We start from the raw sequence: 19,513 nt of genomic DNA, 5'->3' as shown, positions 1-19,513 counted from the left end.
GGCGCGGGGCCGCGCGGCCGTCGCCGTGGCGCGGGCGCAGCCGCCGGCGGGCTGGGCCGGAGCATGTGCAGCTGCGGCAGACACCTGGCAGGGAGCCGCCGCGCCGGGGATGTGAACCAGGCGGGGAGGAAGGCCCTTGACTCATCAGATAAATCCAGCCCCGCAAGGAGAGCCGGGCAGCGAAGGCGGAGGAGGAGGAGGAGGGAAGGCGGGCGGGCGGCAGCGGCGCTAGCGGCGGAGGATGGCGGGGGACAGCGAGCAGCGGCTGGAGGAGCACGGGCAGCCCAGCGGCGGCGAGCCCTTCCTCATCGGCGTCAGCGGCGGCACGGCCAGCGGCAAGGTGCGGGGCGAGCCGGGCGGCGGGGGGGACCCGGGGGGGCCCGGCCGCAGCCTCCCTCCCCCGCGGGCGCGACGGCCACATGGCAGCGCGGCGGCCCCGGCGCGGCGGCGGAGGGGGCCCCGGCCGCGCCGCCACGTGCGCCGCGCTGCAGGGGGGGGGGGGGACGCCCGCGGGGCTCGGGCTCCCCCCGCACCGGGGAGCCCCCCCGGAGGAGGAGGGGGGGCAGCTCGCCCGGGCTCGGCGCCGCGGGGGGAGCGCGGTGCGCTGTGCCCGCCTGCGGCACCCCGGGGCTGGCGATACCCCCCCCCCCTTTTTTCTTTCTCTCTTTTATTTATTTTATTTATTTTCCCGGCGGGGGGGCCCTGCCCTGGCCACCTCCGGCGGCGGGAGCTGAATTCGCGCGGCGAGGTGCTGACTCACAGCGGCGGAGCGACCTCCCGGCCGCCCCCCGGGGCCGCGGGGGGCGGCGGGGCTGCATGCGGGTTTCTCCCGAGGGCCGCTACGCCCAGACTGCAGCGCGGGGGAGCCCCAGCCAGGCGCGGGGCTTCTCCTCACGCCTTGAGAAAGCGGTGATTCTGTGCAATGAGTTTCTTTATCTTCTTTTTTCCTCTCCCTTCTTAACCCCAAGTAGATATCTTTTTACCTCAAGATAAATTACGTTCTTATTTCTATTTCTTCTTTCATCAGTTCTTCCATTCAGGGCAGCACAGAAATTTTAGCTGCCTTTTTTTTCTTAAGGCGTTCTGGAGCACAGGAATAGATTTGGAAGCAGAAATGCCTTTGGAATATTTCTTGCCAAGGAGACTGAATGTGGGTCCTTACAGGAGAAAGACAGAGCCCTGTGTCTTTGGGCTGACTTGTGCCTTTTCCTCTCTGAGGATGGCATAACCCCGCTGCTGTATTTCAGCTCGCACTAACAGTGTTTCAAAAATGTGTCTCCAAGTATCCTATTGATTCTTGGACTGCTGCTCCTGCTGCAAGGGAGGAAAATCCAGCTATGACAGGGGAGGGATGGCGAGAAAATGCAGTCGCTTCCACTGGGAGCCGAAGCTGGATGGCTCCCGCAGCACAGCCCCCGGTGACTCCAATGCGCTGGGTCTGTCCGCGCTCTGATGCGTGGGTCTGCCTCTCTGTAGCTGTCCCAATAACATTGTGTCTGGCACTGCCAAACTGTTATGTCTCCGAAGACTGTGTTTCGGGCCTACAAGGTAAAAGCAATGATTACGGTACAATGCGCCACAGTTGTTCTCAACTTCAAAGTGAAAATGCTTAGCAGCAGCAGGCTGCCCGAGGGGGAAAAAAAATAGGGAAATCTTTCCAGCCAGGGAGAGGTACTAACTGGCTTTTCCTGTCTCTTGGCTTTGAGGTTTTGTCTTTGACTTGGGTTTTTTCCCTTTTTTCTCCCCCTTTTTTTCCTCCCTGCAGTGATTACTGACTGCTAAAAAGCACTATGCAGTGCTGCCCACTTAAGGGAATCCAGCAGATCAGTGCAAAGTTTGTAGGAAAAAGCTGTAAGAAATATGCTGGCAAAAAAAAAAAAAAAGCTCCTTCAAGGAGAAGCAACAGGAAGAAAACCTGAGGGACTCTCTGCAAAACCCCCGGGTTCACGCACGTCGTGAGGATGCAGGCGTGAGGCAGGCCACGTCTGGCTGCAGCAGTGGGGCTCTCCCCCATCTGGGTGCTGACAGCACCCTGTGCCGGGTGATGCCGAGTGCTATGGCACGCTCTGGGAAAACAGCTGTGGGGCTGGTCTGGTTTGCTCAGCTGAGGGCTTGCCTGCAGATACAATTCAGCCTGGTGCCTGCTGCGGTGGTGTGCTGGCCCCGGCTCCTCTGGGTGGAAGCAAAAAGCTCCTGGAGGGAAAACAGGGCAGGCACCTTTCCCGCTGGGAAAGTGGCAGGTCCATCTGACTCGCCTTCGCACCAATCGAGGGTTGTTGTCATAACACTCCCCTTTGGCAGCACACCAGCTCGAAGATAACGGAGGGCGAGGGCGTTCATCTTCCAAGGTGCGCCCCCCCCCCCCCCCCCAGCTCCTCCTACTGCTGGTCTTGTTGAGTCTGAGATGGGAAGAAGGGCTCGGCGGTTGTGTCCCCCCCGCTCTAGGTGAGCCAGCACGGTCAGACCATGAAAGCGAGGGAAGGGATCCTGTTTGTAGCTTGCTGCAACTTGTTGTGTCCCGTGGTGCCATGGGTAAACTGGCACCTGAAGCTCTCAGCCTTCTTCTTGGAGGCTAGGGGGAGTGTTTTGTTGGTATTTCTTAAAGGCAAATTGAGTACTCGAATTTAGAGGTTGACTTCTATTCTCCAGTGAGCAGAAGATGCTTGAGCAACTTTCATTGCTCAATAGGAGGTAGAAACCCAAGTGGTCTCAACATGTTCAGCCCTCAAAAACATTCTGGACTGTGTTGGGAGCAAAAATGGGGATCTGCGGAGGTCCTCGGCAGGTTGGTGTGCCTGGAGCCTCTCAGAGGCTGTTAGTAGCTCAGCTGAGCTGGGACAGGCTGTCCACAAAAGCTTGCTGGGAAGCAGAGCCTCTCCCATTGTCCTCCTAAATCCAAGCGCTGTCCAGCCCGGGCAAAACTTGCTGCTGTCTCCTGATGTGGAGGAGATGGTGTGGCACGCGGACCCCCCCCTGTGCTGGCTCAGCAAACAAGCCAAAGCCAGAAAGGGCTGCAAATGCCTTGTTCCTCACAGGGATTCCCAGGGCTGGTTGTAGCACTTTCTTTCATCCTTAATGCCTTCAAAGTGCTCTGCTAAAGCTCGTGTTTCCTTCCTATACCCGTGGTCTTAGTGCTAGCAGCTTCTTCCCTCCCTCGCTCCCCCAAAAGGCTCTTGACTACCAAGGATCACAGCCTGTGAGGCAGGCAGCTGGGCTGTGGGTTGGAGGGAAGTTCAGTGAAGTGACTGCTGGGACAAGCTGTGAAGTGTTAGGATACCTCCTTAAGCCGTTCATGTTCCCCCCCCCCTTCAGCTTGGCAACTGGGACCCAGCAGCTCTGCAGGCATTGCTGGAGTGGCTGGCTTCAAGCAACTGTGGAGGCATCTGGTGCTGGGGTGGTTGCAGGGGTGGGGAGATCTCTTAAAATTTAGGCTAAAGCATTAGTTGCTGGTCCCCCACACTATATGAACTGAGGTGCTGATTAAATCTACCTTTTAGTAGGAGGTTGTAAAATAAGACAAACTTGCAAAGGGCTGAGCGTGTTCCTCGGCTGCCTTGCCCTTGAGCTAGTGAGGGCTGAATCGGGGTGTTGCTGTGGTCTGGTGGCTGCACAGTTTGGATCTTTGGTTAGTACACAAAGTTGGAAGCATTTGTTTGAACACGCAGACTGCAGAGCACTAAAATTGCCGTGTGTGATCAGCTAGGTTTCTTCTTCACTGTTAATCCTTTAGGCAATTCTGCTTCAAACACTAAAAAAGCTGTCTGAGGCTGACCTGGTTGCCTGCAAGAACTAGCCAGCTCAGAGCTGGTCAGGAGGCTGAAGGAGGCAATGAATTGGTATTTCCCAGCCAGGGTGGGACAGCCAAGATGTTGGTCTCCGGGGAAGCAGTGGACCCAGCCAGCTGCAGCACATCTGTCTACAAGGCAGTTCCTTGTCTTCTGCAGGGCAGTTCCATCCCTATATAGGGGATCTTGCATTACAAAATTGGGTCTCCTACACTAACAGGGGTTGAGGGACACCCCCCCCCCCCCCCAATCCTCCAGCAACCTTTAAGTCATTCCCTTGCATCTAGGTGCTGACACAGTGGTAAAGAAGCAGAGGGAAAACTTGGCGCTTATCTGGAGGCTCTGGCTCCCCAGGGGTGCCACTGGAGAGGGGCTAGCAGGAATTGCAGCAATCCTGTCTTGGTTCTGCACCGTTTCCTGGTGACGCTTCCTGGTCGGCAGAAGCCAGGAATCACAAGGTCTGACTTAATAAATGCTAGTGTCAATGCACGCTAGAAACTTGTCAAACTTTCCAGCCAAACAGCCACTGATCAGACAAATACACGGGACATTCTGATGGGTCAGCCCTTTCGTGTTACCGACTGTGTGCTTGTTCGTTACAGAGCCTGTTTGCCACAGTCCCATGGGCTCCATCAGCTCCAGCCTATGGCTTTTACAGCAGGGACTCTAGAAGAATATCTTGCATCCAAAATAGGTGGATTGGGAGGGATTGTGTTTGGGGTTTTGTTTTCCTCCCAGCACAAAACCAATGTTCAAATCTGCTTGTGTCTGTGTGCACTAGGGCACTGAACTGCTGATCACGCATGTGGTGTCCCATAGTACCAAGCCCCAGTGGTGGCGAGAGAATAAGCTGAGGTATTGTGGTCCCAGACTGGTTGACCTGTGGCTCACAAAGGGACAGATGGGAATGGTGAACCTGCCTGGGAAAGCTTTGGGTGAAGGCCCGGGCTTTTGGTACTAATATAGCAAGTTTCCAGTCCCAGTGCTGCCATAGGGATGTGCTCTGTTAAGACTGGAAAGGACTGCCTGGGTCATGAACTAGTTCCCTGCAGTCACGGGCAGCCATTTAATAGATGTTCTGGGACCTTTCCCAATTTAGTATCTGCTCTGTGTGTCACCCCAGTCCATCAAGTGTAATGCTCCATAATTAAGATAACTGTACAATAAAAGAGCAAAAGCCACAACTAGGGTGTGCTGCAGGAGGTGATCTGGAGAGAAGGACATTACCAAGGCTCCTGGCTGTGAGTGCTTTATTGAGTAAAAGTTCCAGGTGATCCCTGGAAAGCAAACCATGCTACAGAGGACATCAAAGAAACACAACAAGCAATCCCAATGTTCCCTTGTCTGATCTCGGGGAAAATTCCTGCCGGATTCCCTAAACTGGAGGCTGGTTTAACCACAAGTACGTGATTTGAATGCCCCAGCCAGGCTTCTGGGGATGCAAAGCCATCAACAGCCCCTGCAAAGCCTGCCCACATCCAAATGCTACAGGAAGGGGATTGTGGCAGTGGTCTCTGTACTGATGAGCTCCAGGTGCCTCTCCTTGGTAGAAGGTGTGACTGCTGTCAGTCTCTCCTGGCTCCCTGCAGTAGCACTTGTGGTGGGCTGGGGGCATTGGTTTGCATGAGGGAGGACTGTCCTTGTGATGTGAAGTGTCTTGGCTCAGGGCAAGCAACCTGCAGCAGTGGCAGGAGTTAGTTCCTCTCTTCCATCCATGCTGGAGCACAGCAGCTGCATCCTCTTCTGGTGAGTCTTGATTCTGCTGCAGCCTTTCCTGTTTTGCCTGCTCCAAAGAAGATAGTTTCAGTATTTCCTTATGGTAGGAATTACTTTATCTGCCTTCAGTCACCTTCTCTAGGTAGGTAGTCTAGAGGAAGCCTATAGCTGGTGGAAGGTCTCCTCCCTGGTGGTGTGCTGGGAGCTGGGGTGAACAGCTCGATGTAGACATCTCACCCCCTGCAGTGCCAGACTCTGGGGGGATGGACAGATGGCTCTGGACAGGTGGGTTTTCACATGCCCCTACACACAGTGTTTTGGGTGCCTCTGAGCCCAGGACAAGCCTTCCCAGCCAGGGCCAGAAGCACCTGTACTGCCCTGGCTGCTGTAACAAACCCTGGGACTGAGAGCACCAGCTGCCTGGTGCCTCTGCACCTGGGTAACTGCAGCACTGGCCATCAGCTCTCTAACACTCATCTGAAGCTGTAATTCACTGGCTGATCAAAGCAACTGAAGAGGGATTGTGGGATATATTTGCATAATAATATGGGGAGAATCAGTCCACTCCTGAAGACTATCTGAGCAGCTGACTATAGGCCATTAGTTCAATGAATTAAATACATAATGTAATCAATATCTTTCAAATAAATGTCTGGAGCAGGGTTCTGAACACCCTTCTGCTGTATTCCTTCCCCTTTGCACCACAAGAGCCTTCTCTCCTTTCAGGAAAATGTGTTGGATTTCTTTGCCCAGTGTTTCCCATGTCTTTTCTCTTCCTCTCCCAGCAGAATAAAGCTGTGCTTTTTCCTTCTAAACACTAGTTACTTGTGTGCTTACCACTGAGGAGAAAACCTGCAAGCGGAGCTGCAGCTACTTCTGTTGAGGAATAGTGTCTCTCTGAGCTGTCTTCTTATGCTGTGGTGTGCAAAAACCTTCCTCTGAACTGGCTGCATGCATTGTGGGTTGGTTTGTACAGCTTCTTGGGGACGAGCTCAAGCCCAAAGCCTGCAGGAGCACTGCTCAGCAGGTCGCAGCCAGCTCCCTCCAACCAGGAGCTGAGTTTCCCTCGCTACAGCATGTGGAAGTCGTGAGTGATGGCAGAGGTGCCAGGGCTCCCTGTTTGTACGTTTAGAAAGTCCTGCGACAGTTTGATGTGGCTCACATGGGAAGGGTTTGCTTGGCAACTGTGGAGGCTTGCAGGCTGGTGAGATTTGTCTATATTTAGGTTTTTAAACCAGCTCTGGAGGAAGGGAGGGCTCTCACTTGAGAAAGCATCCCGCTTGTGGGAGCGTGCTGTGGCTGAATCACCTCCTGCATTCACCTGGGGCCATGGCGAGCAGAGCAGGGCGCAGCTGGGATCAGCGTGAGCAGTGTAGGTCGGGGGAAGCGCCTGAGCTGAGGCAAGGAGCCCGTTCTTGCTGGGCCTCTTGCCTTCCTGCAGTGGGATAAGTCACACAAGGCAGAGCTAGGGATGGGGTTCAGGTGTCCAAGTTGCAGAGTTTTTTGTACTGGGATTCATCTACGGGATCACGTTATCTTCGTCAAGTCAATCTACAGTCATGGGTCTCTCGGGGTGGGGGCGAACCAAATGTCGTCTTTGTCCCCCCACCAGGGGTTAGGAATTGGCAAAGGAAGGCACTGCAGCCCAGGTTGTCCCTTCCAACGGGCGCTGTGCTGCTGGCATCAGCACCATGCATCTCGTGCATTGCGTCTTGCCACTGCATCCAACCCAGTGAGATTTCGGCGCGGTTCTTCAGGGTCGTGCTTTGGGCTTGGCCAAGATGTCTTTCTAGGCATCTGCAGGCTTCCCCCAAAGCAAACTGCTGTAATTTCCAGATTATTAGTGAGCTTTTCACATTTCTGATGAACAGCAGTCGCACATGCATGTGCAGTGCTGGTTTGGGAGGAGAGGGGTTTGAGCAGGGGACGTGCGTCATTTGTTTGCAGGGGACGCTTCCTGAGGCTAGGAGTTTCTGTTCCCACTGGGTAGGGGAATTTGTAACCTCTGCGGTTCTGGTCTTTCTTCTTCCCTCACATATGGTGCTCATCCACAAAGGGGAAAAGCTGGTTCTCTGGCTGCGGAAGGTATTCAGACTGGCATTGGGGAATGCCCTTCAAACCATCCTGTCCTAAGTGATCGTGAGGAGGGGAAAAACCCTCTTCACTTAAACCTGGGATGGACCTTGTTTCTTACTAGCCCCAAACAGGCATTTGTGGGAGTCTTCTCCAAGCTTTGCTGCCCCACTGGTGCAGGCTGAATGCAGCTCCTGGGGTGGATGAAGGTGCTGTTTCCTGCTGTCCCTATGTTCCTCTGCGGTTACACAGGCATCCCTGTGCAAGCAGTGTCCTGGCTCACAGCAGCTCGTGTTGAGCTTGGACCAGAGCCCTCTGCTTTCTGAAGGGACCAGGTGCCTCTTCATGGAGCCCAGTGGCTACGTCCCTGCCTGCCTGGGCAGCACGGCATGCTGGACCCAAGCTTGGGCCTGAGAGTGCTGGAGATTCTTGTGAACATCTGCCTCCATCACTTCTGACAGCTCTCCAAAATCTGTTAGAGAAAAGGGAGCAGGGGGCTATAGCAGGTGCCCTGAAGCTTCTGCTGCTCTGATCCTCATCCAGGGCTGCTGTAAGGGGATGTACGTGTGAGCCAGGCCTTGCGTTCCTGTCTCCAGCTGCTGAGAGCTGCTTTCTCCTTGGGCTTTTCTCACCGTCAGGTGTCCTGAGCTGTGGGTTATGGAACATGAGGGTGGTTGTGAGAGCTGCTGGGTCTCTTTCCCCCACTTTCCAGGGTCAGCAAGCCAGGGGTTACATGCATAAAACAGAAGAAAGGCTTGGAGGAGCTGTTTGATGCCCCGAAGTGATGTCCGTTTTGTTGTCCATCAGGGTGCTGAGCTCTGAGGGGAGGGAAGGAGCAGAAGTGCAACTGGTGCGTTGGTTTCACCTTCATCCAAAGGAAAGGGAGCCCCGTTTCCACCCCCAGGCTGGGAAAGCAGTTTCTGGTGCAGATCAGTACGCAGCTCTACTGATGTACTGAGGATCCGTCCCGGTGACTGTGCTGAAAGGGGGTTCGTTCCTAGTTGCAAAGGGCTGGGGAAGTTTGGCTGTCCTCAGCAGCTGTGCCCGAGGCCGCACCCTGCGCGCCGTGTCCCCTTGCTGGGTGGGCGACACAGAAGGCAGCAGCATTTGGGGGGAGAGAGCAGGGAGGAAAAGTGGAGGAGAGGCACTGTGCAGGCCTTGTGTTTGCAAAACCTATGGGATACAGCTGGATAAGTAAGAGGGCTGACACAGGCTGGGGAAGGATACGGGGAGTGGAAAAACAGAGGAAACGAAGAATGTGCTCCGTTTTTGTGTGCTGCAAACAGTCAGGATGTGCGAAGGGTTAGTGGCCGGCATGGAGTTGCTGCGGCGCTTTGCTCCGGGTGGTCGCGGCTCGCTGCAGGGCAGGGCTGCCCGGGAAGCGCGGTTTGCCGGCCGTAGCAGTCAGGAGAAGGTGGGATGCTCAGGGAGATCCCATCCCTGACGTGAGACCTCAACGAGCGCCCGGGGCCGCGGTGCTGCTGTTGGGCAGCCCAGGCCGGTTCGCTCCGCAGCAGTGCTGTGCTCAGAGACTCCAGCCGGGCTGGGGCTGACTCACAGCACCGTGTCACAGCCAAGTCGGGTCAGCCTGGCCCGGAGGGGAAGAGACGGTCCCTGGGGACAGGCATGCCGTCAACTCTTCCAGCTTCGCAGGCAGACAGCCGTGCCCTCCGCTGCCAGGCATGCCTTCCCCACCACCAGCGCTGCCTCCGGAGACTGCCAGCCCGGTACGGAGCAGAGGGGCACCAGCAACCTCCCCTGCCCTGGCGGCGGACGCCCAGGCTGGGAGCGGGGCTGGCTGCCCCGCCGGGCTGCGCGCGCGCCGGGGCCGAGGCTGACCTTGGCTCTCGCTGGCCGGGGCAGGCGTGCCGGCTGCCCGCTAGCACTGCAGTTATCGCTGCTATATTGCGCAGCGGCCAAGGACTCCTATGACTAAGGAGAAGGGGCTAAAGCAGGCCCTGGGTTTGTGCCCCGAGCTGCGCTGCGCTTCGTGTCGTGACGGCAGAGCTCCCTGATGAAGTCGCTGGGCTCCCTCCCTGCATCCTTTCGTTCTGGGCTTTGTTGGTGGCGTGGAAGCAGCCTCCCCTCTGCGGCTTCCTGCCTCCCCGCCCACGCGGCAGAGGGATTTTGGGGCTGGGGGAGCGTGAGGCACGGAGCCTGCCTCCGAGCGAGGACCTCTGCCCTGCGCGACTCAGACACGACTTGCCTCCTCTGCTCTCCTTTCCCAGTCCTCGGTCTGCTCCAAGATCGTCCAGCTGCTGGGCCAGAACGAGGTGGACTATCGCCAGAAGCAGGTGGTGATCGTGAGCCAAGACAGCTTCTACCGGGTCCTCACCTCGGAGCAGAAATCCAAAGCGCTGAAAGGCCAGTTCAATTTTGACCACCCAGGTGAGCAGAGAGCAGCGCCGGGGCTCTGCTGCGTGGTGGGGGGCGAGGGCTGGAACAGGACCCCGGATGCCATTTACAAAGAGCCTTTCGCAGGCCACGGGGCTCTGTCCCTGCACGGGGCAGGCGTGGGTGCTTGGTTGAGCCCCCGTGCAGCTGGGTGCCCCCTGGGAGCGTTGTGTCTCTGGAGGTGATCAGTTGTCCCCTGCAGTACAACCTGCCCCACCCCGGGAAGGCAACTGCCTTTGGGATGGAGCACGTGGGACAGGATAGGAGAAGGCTGTGAACTTTTAATACAGTCCTCTTCTCCTCCCTGCAAACATGTCCCCCGGTTTGAAAGATGTTCTGGTGCGGCTGGGTCAGCATCAGGGAGATCTGGCTTGGCACAAACTCCTGGAGCCAGCAGCTCCGGGTCCCTCCTGCACGGAGGGAGCCGCTGCGCGGGCTGCTCCGCCGAGGGGGCCGTGGCCTGCTGCTACAACAGGGCCTCTTTGAGCCGCCTCTGGGCTCGGTGGGGAAATTCCAGAGCCGCTGTCCCCTCGTCCCCACGAGGACAATGCCGGAGGCAGTGAGCGCCCACGAACAGAGCGCTGCCTGTGCAGCAGCTCCGGGCTGGAACACTGCTCCAGTCTCTCCAAGGCTGGAGGCGCGCGGGAGATGCCCTCCCGAGCCTGGGCTGTCCATGCTGCCGTACAAGGGGGGGTATTGATCTCCGTGGGCCAGATCCCTGCCGGGCGCAAAGCAGCGTGGCTCCGGGGAAGCTGGGCCTTGCTCTGCCCACGAGGGGTGCACAGGGCTTTCCTCCCCGGTCCGCGTGTCCGTCTGTCCCAAGCGCAGGGTGCCGGTGGCTCTGGCTAGACTAAGCTCGGTGCCGCTTGAGCAGGGAGACTGCTCGGCTGCTCCAGGTAACGTTTCCTCTCTCCTCAGACGCTTTCGACAACGAGCTGATCGTCAAAACGCTCAAAGAGATCACGGAAGGGAAGACGGTCCAGATTCCCGTCTATGACTTTGTCTCCCACTCCAGGTCCAACAGCCGCTCCTGCTTTGCTGGGCCTCTGCCTGCGCCCCGCTGCGCGGCACACGGCCCTGCCGTCCCATGTGCCGGGGGGCACGGGCAGCACCTGCAGGGGAGGCGCTCGGTGTGCCTGCTTCTAGGTGCTCAGTGTGTCAACCAAAAGCTTCAGTGCTAAATACTCCAGACCGCTTGGTTAGAGGATGCAGGACAGATCTGGCTCCATCTGAGGGCCCGGAAAGCTGCGCAGCCATGTGGTTGCATCCTGCATGCAGCAACATAGATGCGGCAATGGAGGAGGGCTGTGGGCCCCCCTTTCCTCCCTCCATCCACCCTCTCTTTCCTCAAGAAATCTGTGTTTGCAGCTTTAACAAGTATTTTGGGCTCAAACACAGAATTGCCAGGAAAGGAGAAGCACGACATTCTTGCCCCTGTAACTCTCCCCTTGCATGCGTTCATCTTGTTTCTGCATGTTTGCATTGGTTGTGGATGGCCTGGCCCTGCTTTGTTTCCTGCAAAAGTGCTGTGGTGTCTAAGGAGCGCTGCCCAGTTCCCACGAGGAACCGAGCTGGCCCTTGCAGGTGCCTGCAGGTGAAGCCCTGGGCACAGGCTTTCTGACTTGGCTTGTAAGACTTGCAAGCGGCAGCTGGCTGAGGGCGGGGGAGAGGGGCTGGTCTGCTTCCTGCTCTGCTGTTTGTCCTCCTAGGAAGCATATGTATGCCTTGGATTCGCTTCGCCGCGGTGGGGTAGGTCTGCTCTCCCCTTGGACGCCTCCCTGGGGCAGCAGTGACGTCCCAGGGCTGGTGCAGTGCCTAGGAGCACCGCTGCTTCCCCCACCCCTTCCTTTGACCTGTTTTCCCTGTCAGCAGATTTTGACTCTCCTCCTCCTCCCTGCTAGGAAAGAGGAGACCGTGACTGTCTACCCTGCTGATGTGGTGCTTTTTGAAGGCATCCTGGCCTTCTACAGCCAGGAGGTGCGGGACCTCTTCCGCATGAAGCTCTTTGTGGACACGGATGCAGACACCCGGCTGTCCCGCAGAGGTGAGGCCCCCGTGTGACTGTGCCTGCTTGACAGGGGAGGAAGAAATGTCACTTAACTATCTGGGCACCAGGTTGCTGGGGCAGGTAACAGTGACGGGAGGCCAGAGCAGAACTGGAACTGATGCAAGGGTTTGCTGGAGCTAGAAAAGAGCTAGGGAGATTTTCATCCCTAATTCATCGTGTTGCATTGGGCAGCTCATGGCAGTGGGGAGCACCTGGCTCCCAGTCCCTTAGGATTCAGTGGGGTTTTTGCTGCCTTGTCTGGGAGTCCTCCTTTGATGCATGCAGCACAGGGCCTGCTGAGTGTGCTGTGTCCTTGCATGGCCCTGTAAGTGCCTGGTGACTCCAGCCGAACGGCAGCTGCTGCCTCTCAGCAGGTACCAGCAGGAAAGGGTGTGACGGGCAAAGCAGGGTGACAGCTTATTCAAGAGGCAGTGCCCGATGGATCTTATTCAAGAGGCAGTGCCTGATGGATCTGTTCAGGACCTGGCGTACGGGTGTGCTCCAGGAGTAGCGTCTGGGGATGAGGGTGTTTATCCTGCATGGAGCAGATGGGGAGTTTGCTTGTACCTCTCGCTCTGTGCAAGCACAGCCAGCGCAGTGTGGAGCCTGTTGTGGTATTGGCACCAGCTGAAGGCTCTAGGGGCAAAGACCCCTGGAAACCAGGACTCCCAGTGTTCAGCCAGCTTGGCTGCAGGTTGCCAACTGGGATAGGAAGGACTCCAGCTCTTTGTGGCTTGAGATTCAGTTCATTGCTAACTGCAGGATGAATGTTCAAAGCAGCCTCTAGGATTGGGGTCACTGATGTAACGCCTGAGTGTCTGAGACTGAGAAGGCATTTGAGGACTCTTAGGGCAGAATCAGCTGTGTCTGAACCCTCCCTCCCCCTGCCACAGGACATCTGGGGAGCAAAAGATGGCTTAGAGGAGAGGTCCCCTTCACACCTCTGTGCTGTGACAAGAGGAGCGTGGGTCTCCAAGTTTTGGCCTCAGACTGCTTCTGTGCATGGGACCATTCCACTGAGACAGGATGAGTCTTGCCTGCTAAAAGTCCTGCAGCCCTGCTGCTGTCAGACAGGCATACAGCCTCCTCCGCTGTTGGGATGTCAGCAGCGCTGATTAAAAGCTGCTTTTTACGCATCCCTCTTGACCCTGCCCACTGTTCTTGCATGACTCATCCAGGGAGGTGACAGCACAGTCATTGCAGGGAGACGCATTAGCAGGTCACAGACACGCATTTGCAGGATCCTGCAATGTCAGCCTCATCCTTTAAAACACAGACCGTGCTGTTCAGAAGCTCGGGTTCGTGGCCCAGCCGGGGGTAGCCCACGTGTTTGGCAGTGGCCTGCGTTGGCTGTCTGAAGGGAAGGTGTTGTCTGTGCATTGGACTAACGCTGCAGTGCAGCGCTGCATGACCATGCATGGAACTTAATCACTCTCTGGGGCGTGCAATTCAGTTGTTTCGGGCTTGGTATATAACCATGAGCTCAGGGCTTGATAACCGGTTGAGATCCCATTGATTGAAGACTGAGATCATCCATCTGCCGACCATGATACAGAGCTAAACCCCATAGTGCTGCAGCTGTTGGACAGGATCCCAAGTCACCTGGGCTAAGGCCAGGCTGGGGGATTTCTCTGAGCCACCATCAATTGCAAAAGCCTTGCAAAGCAGCAGTGAGACTGCTGCCAGCTGGTTGAGGGGCTGGTGTCCCCAGGTTAGGGCAACTCACCAGTGTCCTGATGGCGGACTGACCCTTTGGCAGCCTCCTGGCCTGCCTCCAGCAGCTGCAAGGACCACAGCAGCCGCAGTAGTCTCCTTGCTCTATGTCTTCCTGGCCTTTCTGGGCAAGGACACCTTGTGTATGAGGTACTGAAAGTATAATCGTGGCCCTGGAACGTAGCTGGAGGCTGTTTGTAGCAAGTGCAAGTTGGGATCTTGCGTTGCGACATGGCCCTGAGTCATTCTGCTCTCCCGGAAGTCCTGGAGAGTTGCAGCAACGGGCTTTCGAGCTGGCTGGCAGCAGGAGGTGAAGTTCCTGGAAACGTAGCTGACGGCTCAATTAATCAGTAGCGCTGGGATTCGGTACCTGTAGCTCAGATCATCCCCTTCTCAGCACCTCTCCCAGGAAAGATGCTGCTGCCAGAGTGGAAGGGGCAAAATCCAGATCTACCAGGTGCCTCGAACAGCCTGACCTGTGCAGAGCTGATTCTGACTAGGGCTGCTCACTACCGTGCTGGGCCAGCTTCCATAAAACATAGACCGAGTGAGGAGTCACACGTGTGTTAGGCCTGATTTGAGTGATGCATGCTGCTGGCTCTGGACAGACACCAGTCTGTCCTTGGGGCACTGGCCTGCCCTGCAAACAGAGGGTGATACCTCCGGAGAGGGTATGTGGCCTTAGCCCTGGCTGCTGTCACTGGCCGTGGCTGGGACCCGTTGCTTTGGGGCCGTCGATTTGTGTTCGTGTGGGGAGGTCGCTGCTTTGCTCTGGTCTGCCCTGGGAGCAGGCAGGAGAGCGTTGCCCTCTCCTTTGGAGCCCGGCCCTGCCCCTGGGAATTCAGCCGGTGCAGCTCGCAGCCATCCCGCGCAGCATCCCCGGCCAGGCGTGCGGCGATCCGCCCTCGCTGCGCTGCTCCCTGCCCCGCAGCAGCCAACAAACAGGGTGTGGGACCTGGGAAACAAAAGTCTCTCTGTCTCGCCTTTTCTATTTTCCCGGCCTGTTTTTCTGTATTGTTTGTGCTGGGGCTTGCTCCCAGTCTCTGGAGAAGGCGAGGAGCCGGCCAGAGCGGCCTGGGCTGGGCCGAGCCGTTCCCGGGGCAGGCAGGGAGCTGGCACGCGTCCTGCCTCACCAGCCCTCTCTCCTCCCGCGCCTGCGAGGGGCTGCGACAGGGCACGCGCCGGAGCTGCTGGCCGAGGGCAAACAGAGCTGCTGGGACGGGGCCAAGCGAGCGCTTGGCGAGCGGCGCCGCGCTGGCCCTGCGAGCACACGGGCGCTGGCTGCCGAGTGGGTCACGCAGGCTGGCAGCGCTGTGGCTCGGCTGCGCTCGGCACCTGGAGAAGGCGCTCTCCAAAGCCGGTGCCAGGCGCGAGCTTGCTGGGGAGAAGCCAGCCCGCCCCTTCGGGAGGGCCAAGATCCCGTCTGCTCTGCTGCAGGGCCCTTCTGGCCCTTACCGGTAGATTCAGTTCCTGCTGACCTGGGGGATGTGCCCACACCGAAGTGGCTTTGGATCAGAGGTGGCAACAGCCCAAATCCCCCATGCAAGCTGGGTGCGAGTCCCCAAATGGTCCCTGCTTGGCTGGGGACAGTGTGAGAAGGCCAAGCAGAGCTGGGTGGGTGAGCATTACCCCCCTCAGCTCTGCCAACCCGAGTTAAACTGTGCCTTAAAGTGTGTGTGGTGTGAAACCCACAGCTTCTCTCTTCCCTGGGCACCTCTGCTGGGACGGTCGGGAGAACAACCCGTGCCTAGGCTGAGGGCAGAGCGGAGAGCCTTGGCTTGGGTAGCCGGGCGGAGGGGCAGGAGGGATGCACGGCTGGGTCTGGGACGCCTGGGGAACAGTCAGGATGGGGTGGCACTGGTTAAGCTGGAGTGTGCGTGCAGAGCGGAGACAAGGGAGGGAGGCCAAAAAAAGCTCTTGGTCAGTCCACCGGCTGTTGGCTCCCAGGAAGGCTTGGAAGTGGGCTGGGAGCGCAGCGCTGGGCTGGGGTGTGCTTGGACGTGTGGGCAGCAGCTCCCAGGAACTGGGACCTCGGGGCACATACCCAGGTGGCTGGCCAAGGCCTGTACTTCAGGCAAGGGAGGACGGAGTGGTTCGTGTCCTGGCTCCTGACTGTGCCTCGCCTCTTCCCCTCAGTGCTACGAGACATCAGTGAGCGAGGCAGGGACCTCGAGCAGATCTTGTCTCAGTACATCACCTTCGTCAAGCCTGCCTTTGAGGAGTTCTGCTTGCCAGTAAGTATGAGGAGAAGGACACGCACTGGAGTCTGCCAAAAATGCCTCATCGCCCGCCCACCCCCTCAGCCAGGGGCTGTGTGTGTGTCCTGGAGCTCAGGTCGCCCTGCCGTGGCCTTGCGTTCTCCTCGCGGGTGCTGGCAGAGCAGAAAGGTGGGGACGTCAGTGCTGGCCGGAGCAGGGCGAGATGGGGACTGTTTATATGGCCACTGCCTTCCTGGTGAGATCACTGTCCCCCGCGGGGAGGCAGCCACGGCGAGAGAGACCCCTCCCTGCACGGGCTCCAAACCAGCACCAGGCAGCTCAGCAGATGCCGGACCAGCAGGGACGATCTTTGGCTATGTCTCGGCGGGGAGGGGAGATCCCTGCCCAGCGGCAGTGACCACCGTGCCTGCCTCGTGTTTTGGACTGTGCCACCTGCCCTTTTTGCCCTGTGGTGCTGCTGGCTGCATGTTTGGAAGAGCAGAGGAGCTTTTTCCGTTGCTCTGTGCTGCAGGATATGGCCTTGTGGGTCCCGTTTCCCAGCTGGCGGGAGGCCAAGGTGAAGAGCAGACAGAGCCCTTGCTAGGGGCCGGGGTCGTGATGTCTGCCTGGAGAAAGGAAGCCGCTTTGGCAGCTGCTAGCTGAAGCAAGGGTGGGAGGCAGGGGCCCCTAGCAGGCAGGTACTCTGCACGTAGGAGACCACAGCAGCCCCAGGGAACGCGCAGGTGCAATGGCAAGCTTGCACAACTAGCTGTTGCACACCTCTCCTGCCTGCTGCTCTCATGGAGTGGAGGCTATGCTGCAGCTTTTGAGGCTTTTCAGGCAGGTGTGGTAGTTACCTGGGGAACTTCTTCTTATCCTGAAGAGGCTGAGCCAGCAGAGTCCTGCAGTCGGGGGAGTGCTAGCCATCAGCACAGGCAGGAACTGCACCTGCACCTCCAGCCTCAGGCCTTGCCCATGGAGGCATCACTGTGGCTGGCTCTGTCCTTTCCCAAAAGAGGGGTTGATGCTTTCTGTGCTAAGAGATCTGTTTCTGGTGGACTCCAGAAGGGGCCCAGACTCCTGGGCAGCACCCTCTTCCCTGTCTCTTGCAGATGTGGCTCTGGGAACTGAGGTCCAATTTTGGTGTCAGGCTTAGTAAGCCTCCTCCTTGAGTCCCCTGCAAGGTAAATCTGCAGCTTTGCAAAGCAGTGGATGCGATGTCAGTCTCTCCTGCTGAAGAGTCTGTAAGAGAATGAAATGTGAAACAAGGAGGGTGGAAAACAAATGCTTCATCCCCATCCACTAGCTCTGCAGTGATCTGCTCCCACCTCCAAGCTGGTTGTGGGCCAGGCCACACAGCAATTGCACGTGGGTGCAGAGCAGGCTCGGCGTCCACAATTCCTGTTACCTGCTCCTAACCAGCTCTGGACCAGGCAGCTCAGCACTGAAATGGTCCACAATGTCCTGGGGATTTTTGATGTGGCTGGAAGCGCCTGGAGGTGTCAGATGACAGCCTTGGCCCAGCACGCTGGTGCTCTCGCTCATGCTGCAGCGTGGCTGTCAGGAAGCTGATCAGCTGTAAAAGCAAGCATGAATAGGGGAGGAAACTGCGACTGGCATCTTCAGGCAAAAATAGGCCAGGACTGGCATCCTGAAGTGGATCTTTTTTGCCAGTGTTGCTGGCAGAAAATCCCCCCATCCCATGTAGATCACAAGTCCACCCAGCCCAGGCATGCCAGGTCTTGTTTGTGTACCAAGTTCTGCTGGATTCAGAGAGGAGGTTGTTCCCAAAAGCATCTACTCCTGGAGTCTTGTGATCATGAGGCATTTTAATTTCAGCTTTTATTAGGGTGATCTGTCCCTTACTGAAATTTGTTTGAGCTCATGGAAATAGAGTCAAGGCGCAAAGCACAGCCCTCAAAACGCAGAGCAGAAGGCAAATAAGAGGATCCAAAATGTAGCCTTCACAATAACATACATCTTGGTGGGTTTGGGCTTGACAAGGGGAGGAGAAAGACTGCCCCACGAAGCAGGGATGATGCCCCAGCATGGCAGCTCTCCACTTTCCCTGTAACACAGTGCTCTCTTTCCTCCCAGACCAAGAAGTATGCTGACGTGATCATTCCCAGAGGAGCAGATAATGAAGGTGAGTGGACCCAGACCCTGCTGTTACGTCCTGGCAGCTGGCTGTGGGCTGATGCCGTTGTGACGGGGTTAGGCAGGAGGTAGCAGGGCCTGCCACGGAGGTGACTCAGCCCGCTGCCACCCAAGAGAGCACCACGTGTGCTGAGATGACACTGATACCACACATGCTCCTTGAGATCTTCTGCTCCTCCGAGCAAGCCTGGGAGCCTGTCTCTGTACAGCACCTCAAGGCAACCTCCTCCTGGCTCATCCCACGTGGAGGGAAAGGTGCTTCTCCAGGGTCAGGTGTGCATCTGGGATGGTCACATCTCCACTGCCTCATGTGCCTGGCTCGGCCAGGGCAGAGGGATTGCGGTCCCCTGGGTGGGGGTAGCTTCTCCCCACAGGGCTGTAGCTCCTCGGCATGTGGTAGGAGGGGATAGGCACCCTGCGAGGAGGGGAGAGGGGTCGCAGCAGGCTTGTTTTCTCCGATTGGCTCTAATTTATTCAAGATGATCCTAACGCAGTCCCTCCCCTGTATCTTTCCCTCCGCTTTGCTCGCAGTGGCCATAAACCTGATTGTGCAGCACATCCAGGACATTCTCAACGGAGGACTCAGCAAACGCCAGAGCAACGGCTACCTGAACGGCTACACTCCCCCCCGCCAGCGGCAGCCCTCAGAGTCCAGCAGCCGGCCCCACTGACCCCGGGCGGCCGGCGCGTGGCTGGGGGCGGAGGGCGCTCGGGCCCTGCCGCTGCCCCTCTGTACATACTGTCTGTTCATTCCCCCCTTATCTATTTAAGAAACCAGACGGAGACGAATGCCTTTAATTTTGTATGTTGGAAATGCCGAATGAGAAGCAGCTGGCCGCTCGGGAGCCCGGACTGCCCACAGCTCCTGGCCTTGCTCAGTAACTCCTCCAGCACGGAACCGGCTATAAATCTCTATAAATATAGAATTGCTCTATTTTTGTGTAAACGCAGAATAACGTAAAATTACTTGCCATAAGGTATTTGCCAGGCTCAGTGTTGCTGGGAGGGGGCTGGAAGAGGGTCCTGGGAGATTTTGGGCTCAGGATCCTCACCTCATAGGCGAGAGGAAGAACATCCAGCAGCCGCTTTAGTAGCGCGGTGGTGTCCGCTCCAGAGAGGGATGGGCAGTGGTGGAGGTGACAGGTTGAGTGTGGCAGGGACTTTGGGACTGGGGTTGCCTCCTCCTGCTGTTTCTGTTCAGGTCCGAGCAGCCTGGTTTTGCCTGGCAGGCACTGGTGCCACTGTGATTTTGGAAAATGATGTGCGGTGCCTCCCCTGACCATCTCTGCATCCCAGGTCTCAGTCCCTCAGCAGCACCCCTGTGCCATGGCTGACACCCCTTCCTACCACGAGGAGGGGGGTGTCTGGTGTGGCACCCGCCAGCAACGACCTGGTGGGTGGTGCTGGGGCTGCGGTCATCTAAGCATGGT

At 57.5% G+C, this 19,513-nt stretch overlaps 1 protein-coding gene across 1 annotated transcript; it reads left to right on the top strand.

The window, feature by feature from the left end:
- On the top strand, positions 1-19,029 carry UCK2 (uridine-cytidine kinase 2). Its single transcript, XM_064515661.1, has 7 exons — positions 1-340; positions 9,803-9,962; positions 10,887-10,983; positions 11,870-12,012; positions 15,865-15,962; positions 18,024-18,072; positions 18,615-19,029. Exons 1-7 carry the CDS (start codon positions 242-244, stop codon positions 18,752-18,754), a joined length of 786 nt encoding a protein of 261 aa, XP_064371731.1. The 5' UTR covers positions 1-241; the 3' UTR covers positions 18,755-19,029.
- The last annotated feature ends 484 nt before the right edge of the window (positions 19,030-19,513 follow it).

This window comes from Dromaius novaehollandiae, chromosome 8, assembly GCF_036370855.1.
Source record: "Dromaius novaehollandiae isolate bDroNov1 chromosome 8, bDroNov1.hap1, whole genome shotgun sequence".
NCBI lineage: Eukaryota > Metazoa > Chordata > Aves > Casuariiformes > Dromaiidae > Dromaius > Dromaius novaehollandiae.
Note: the sequence above shows the minus strand (reverse complement) of the source record. Positions and strands in the feature narration are given on the sequence as shown.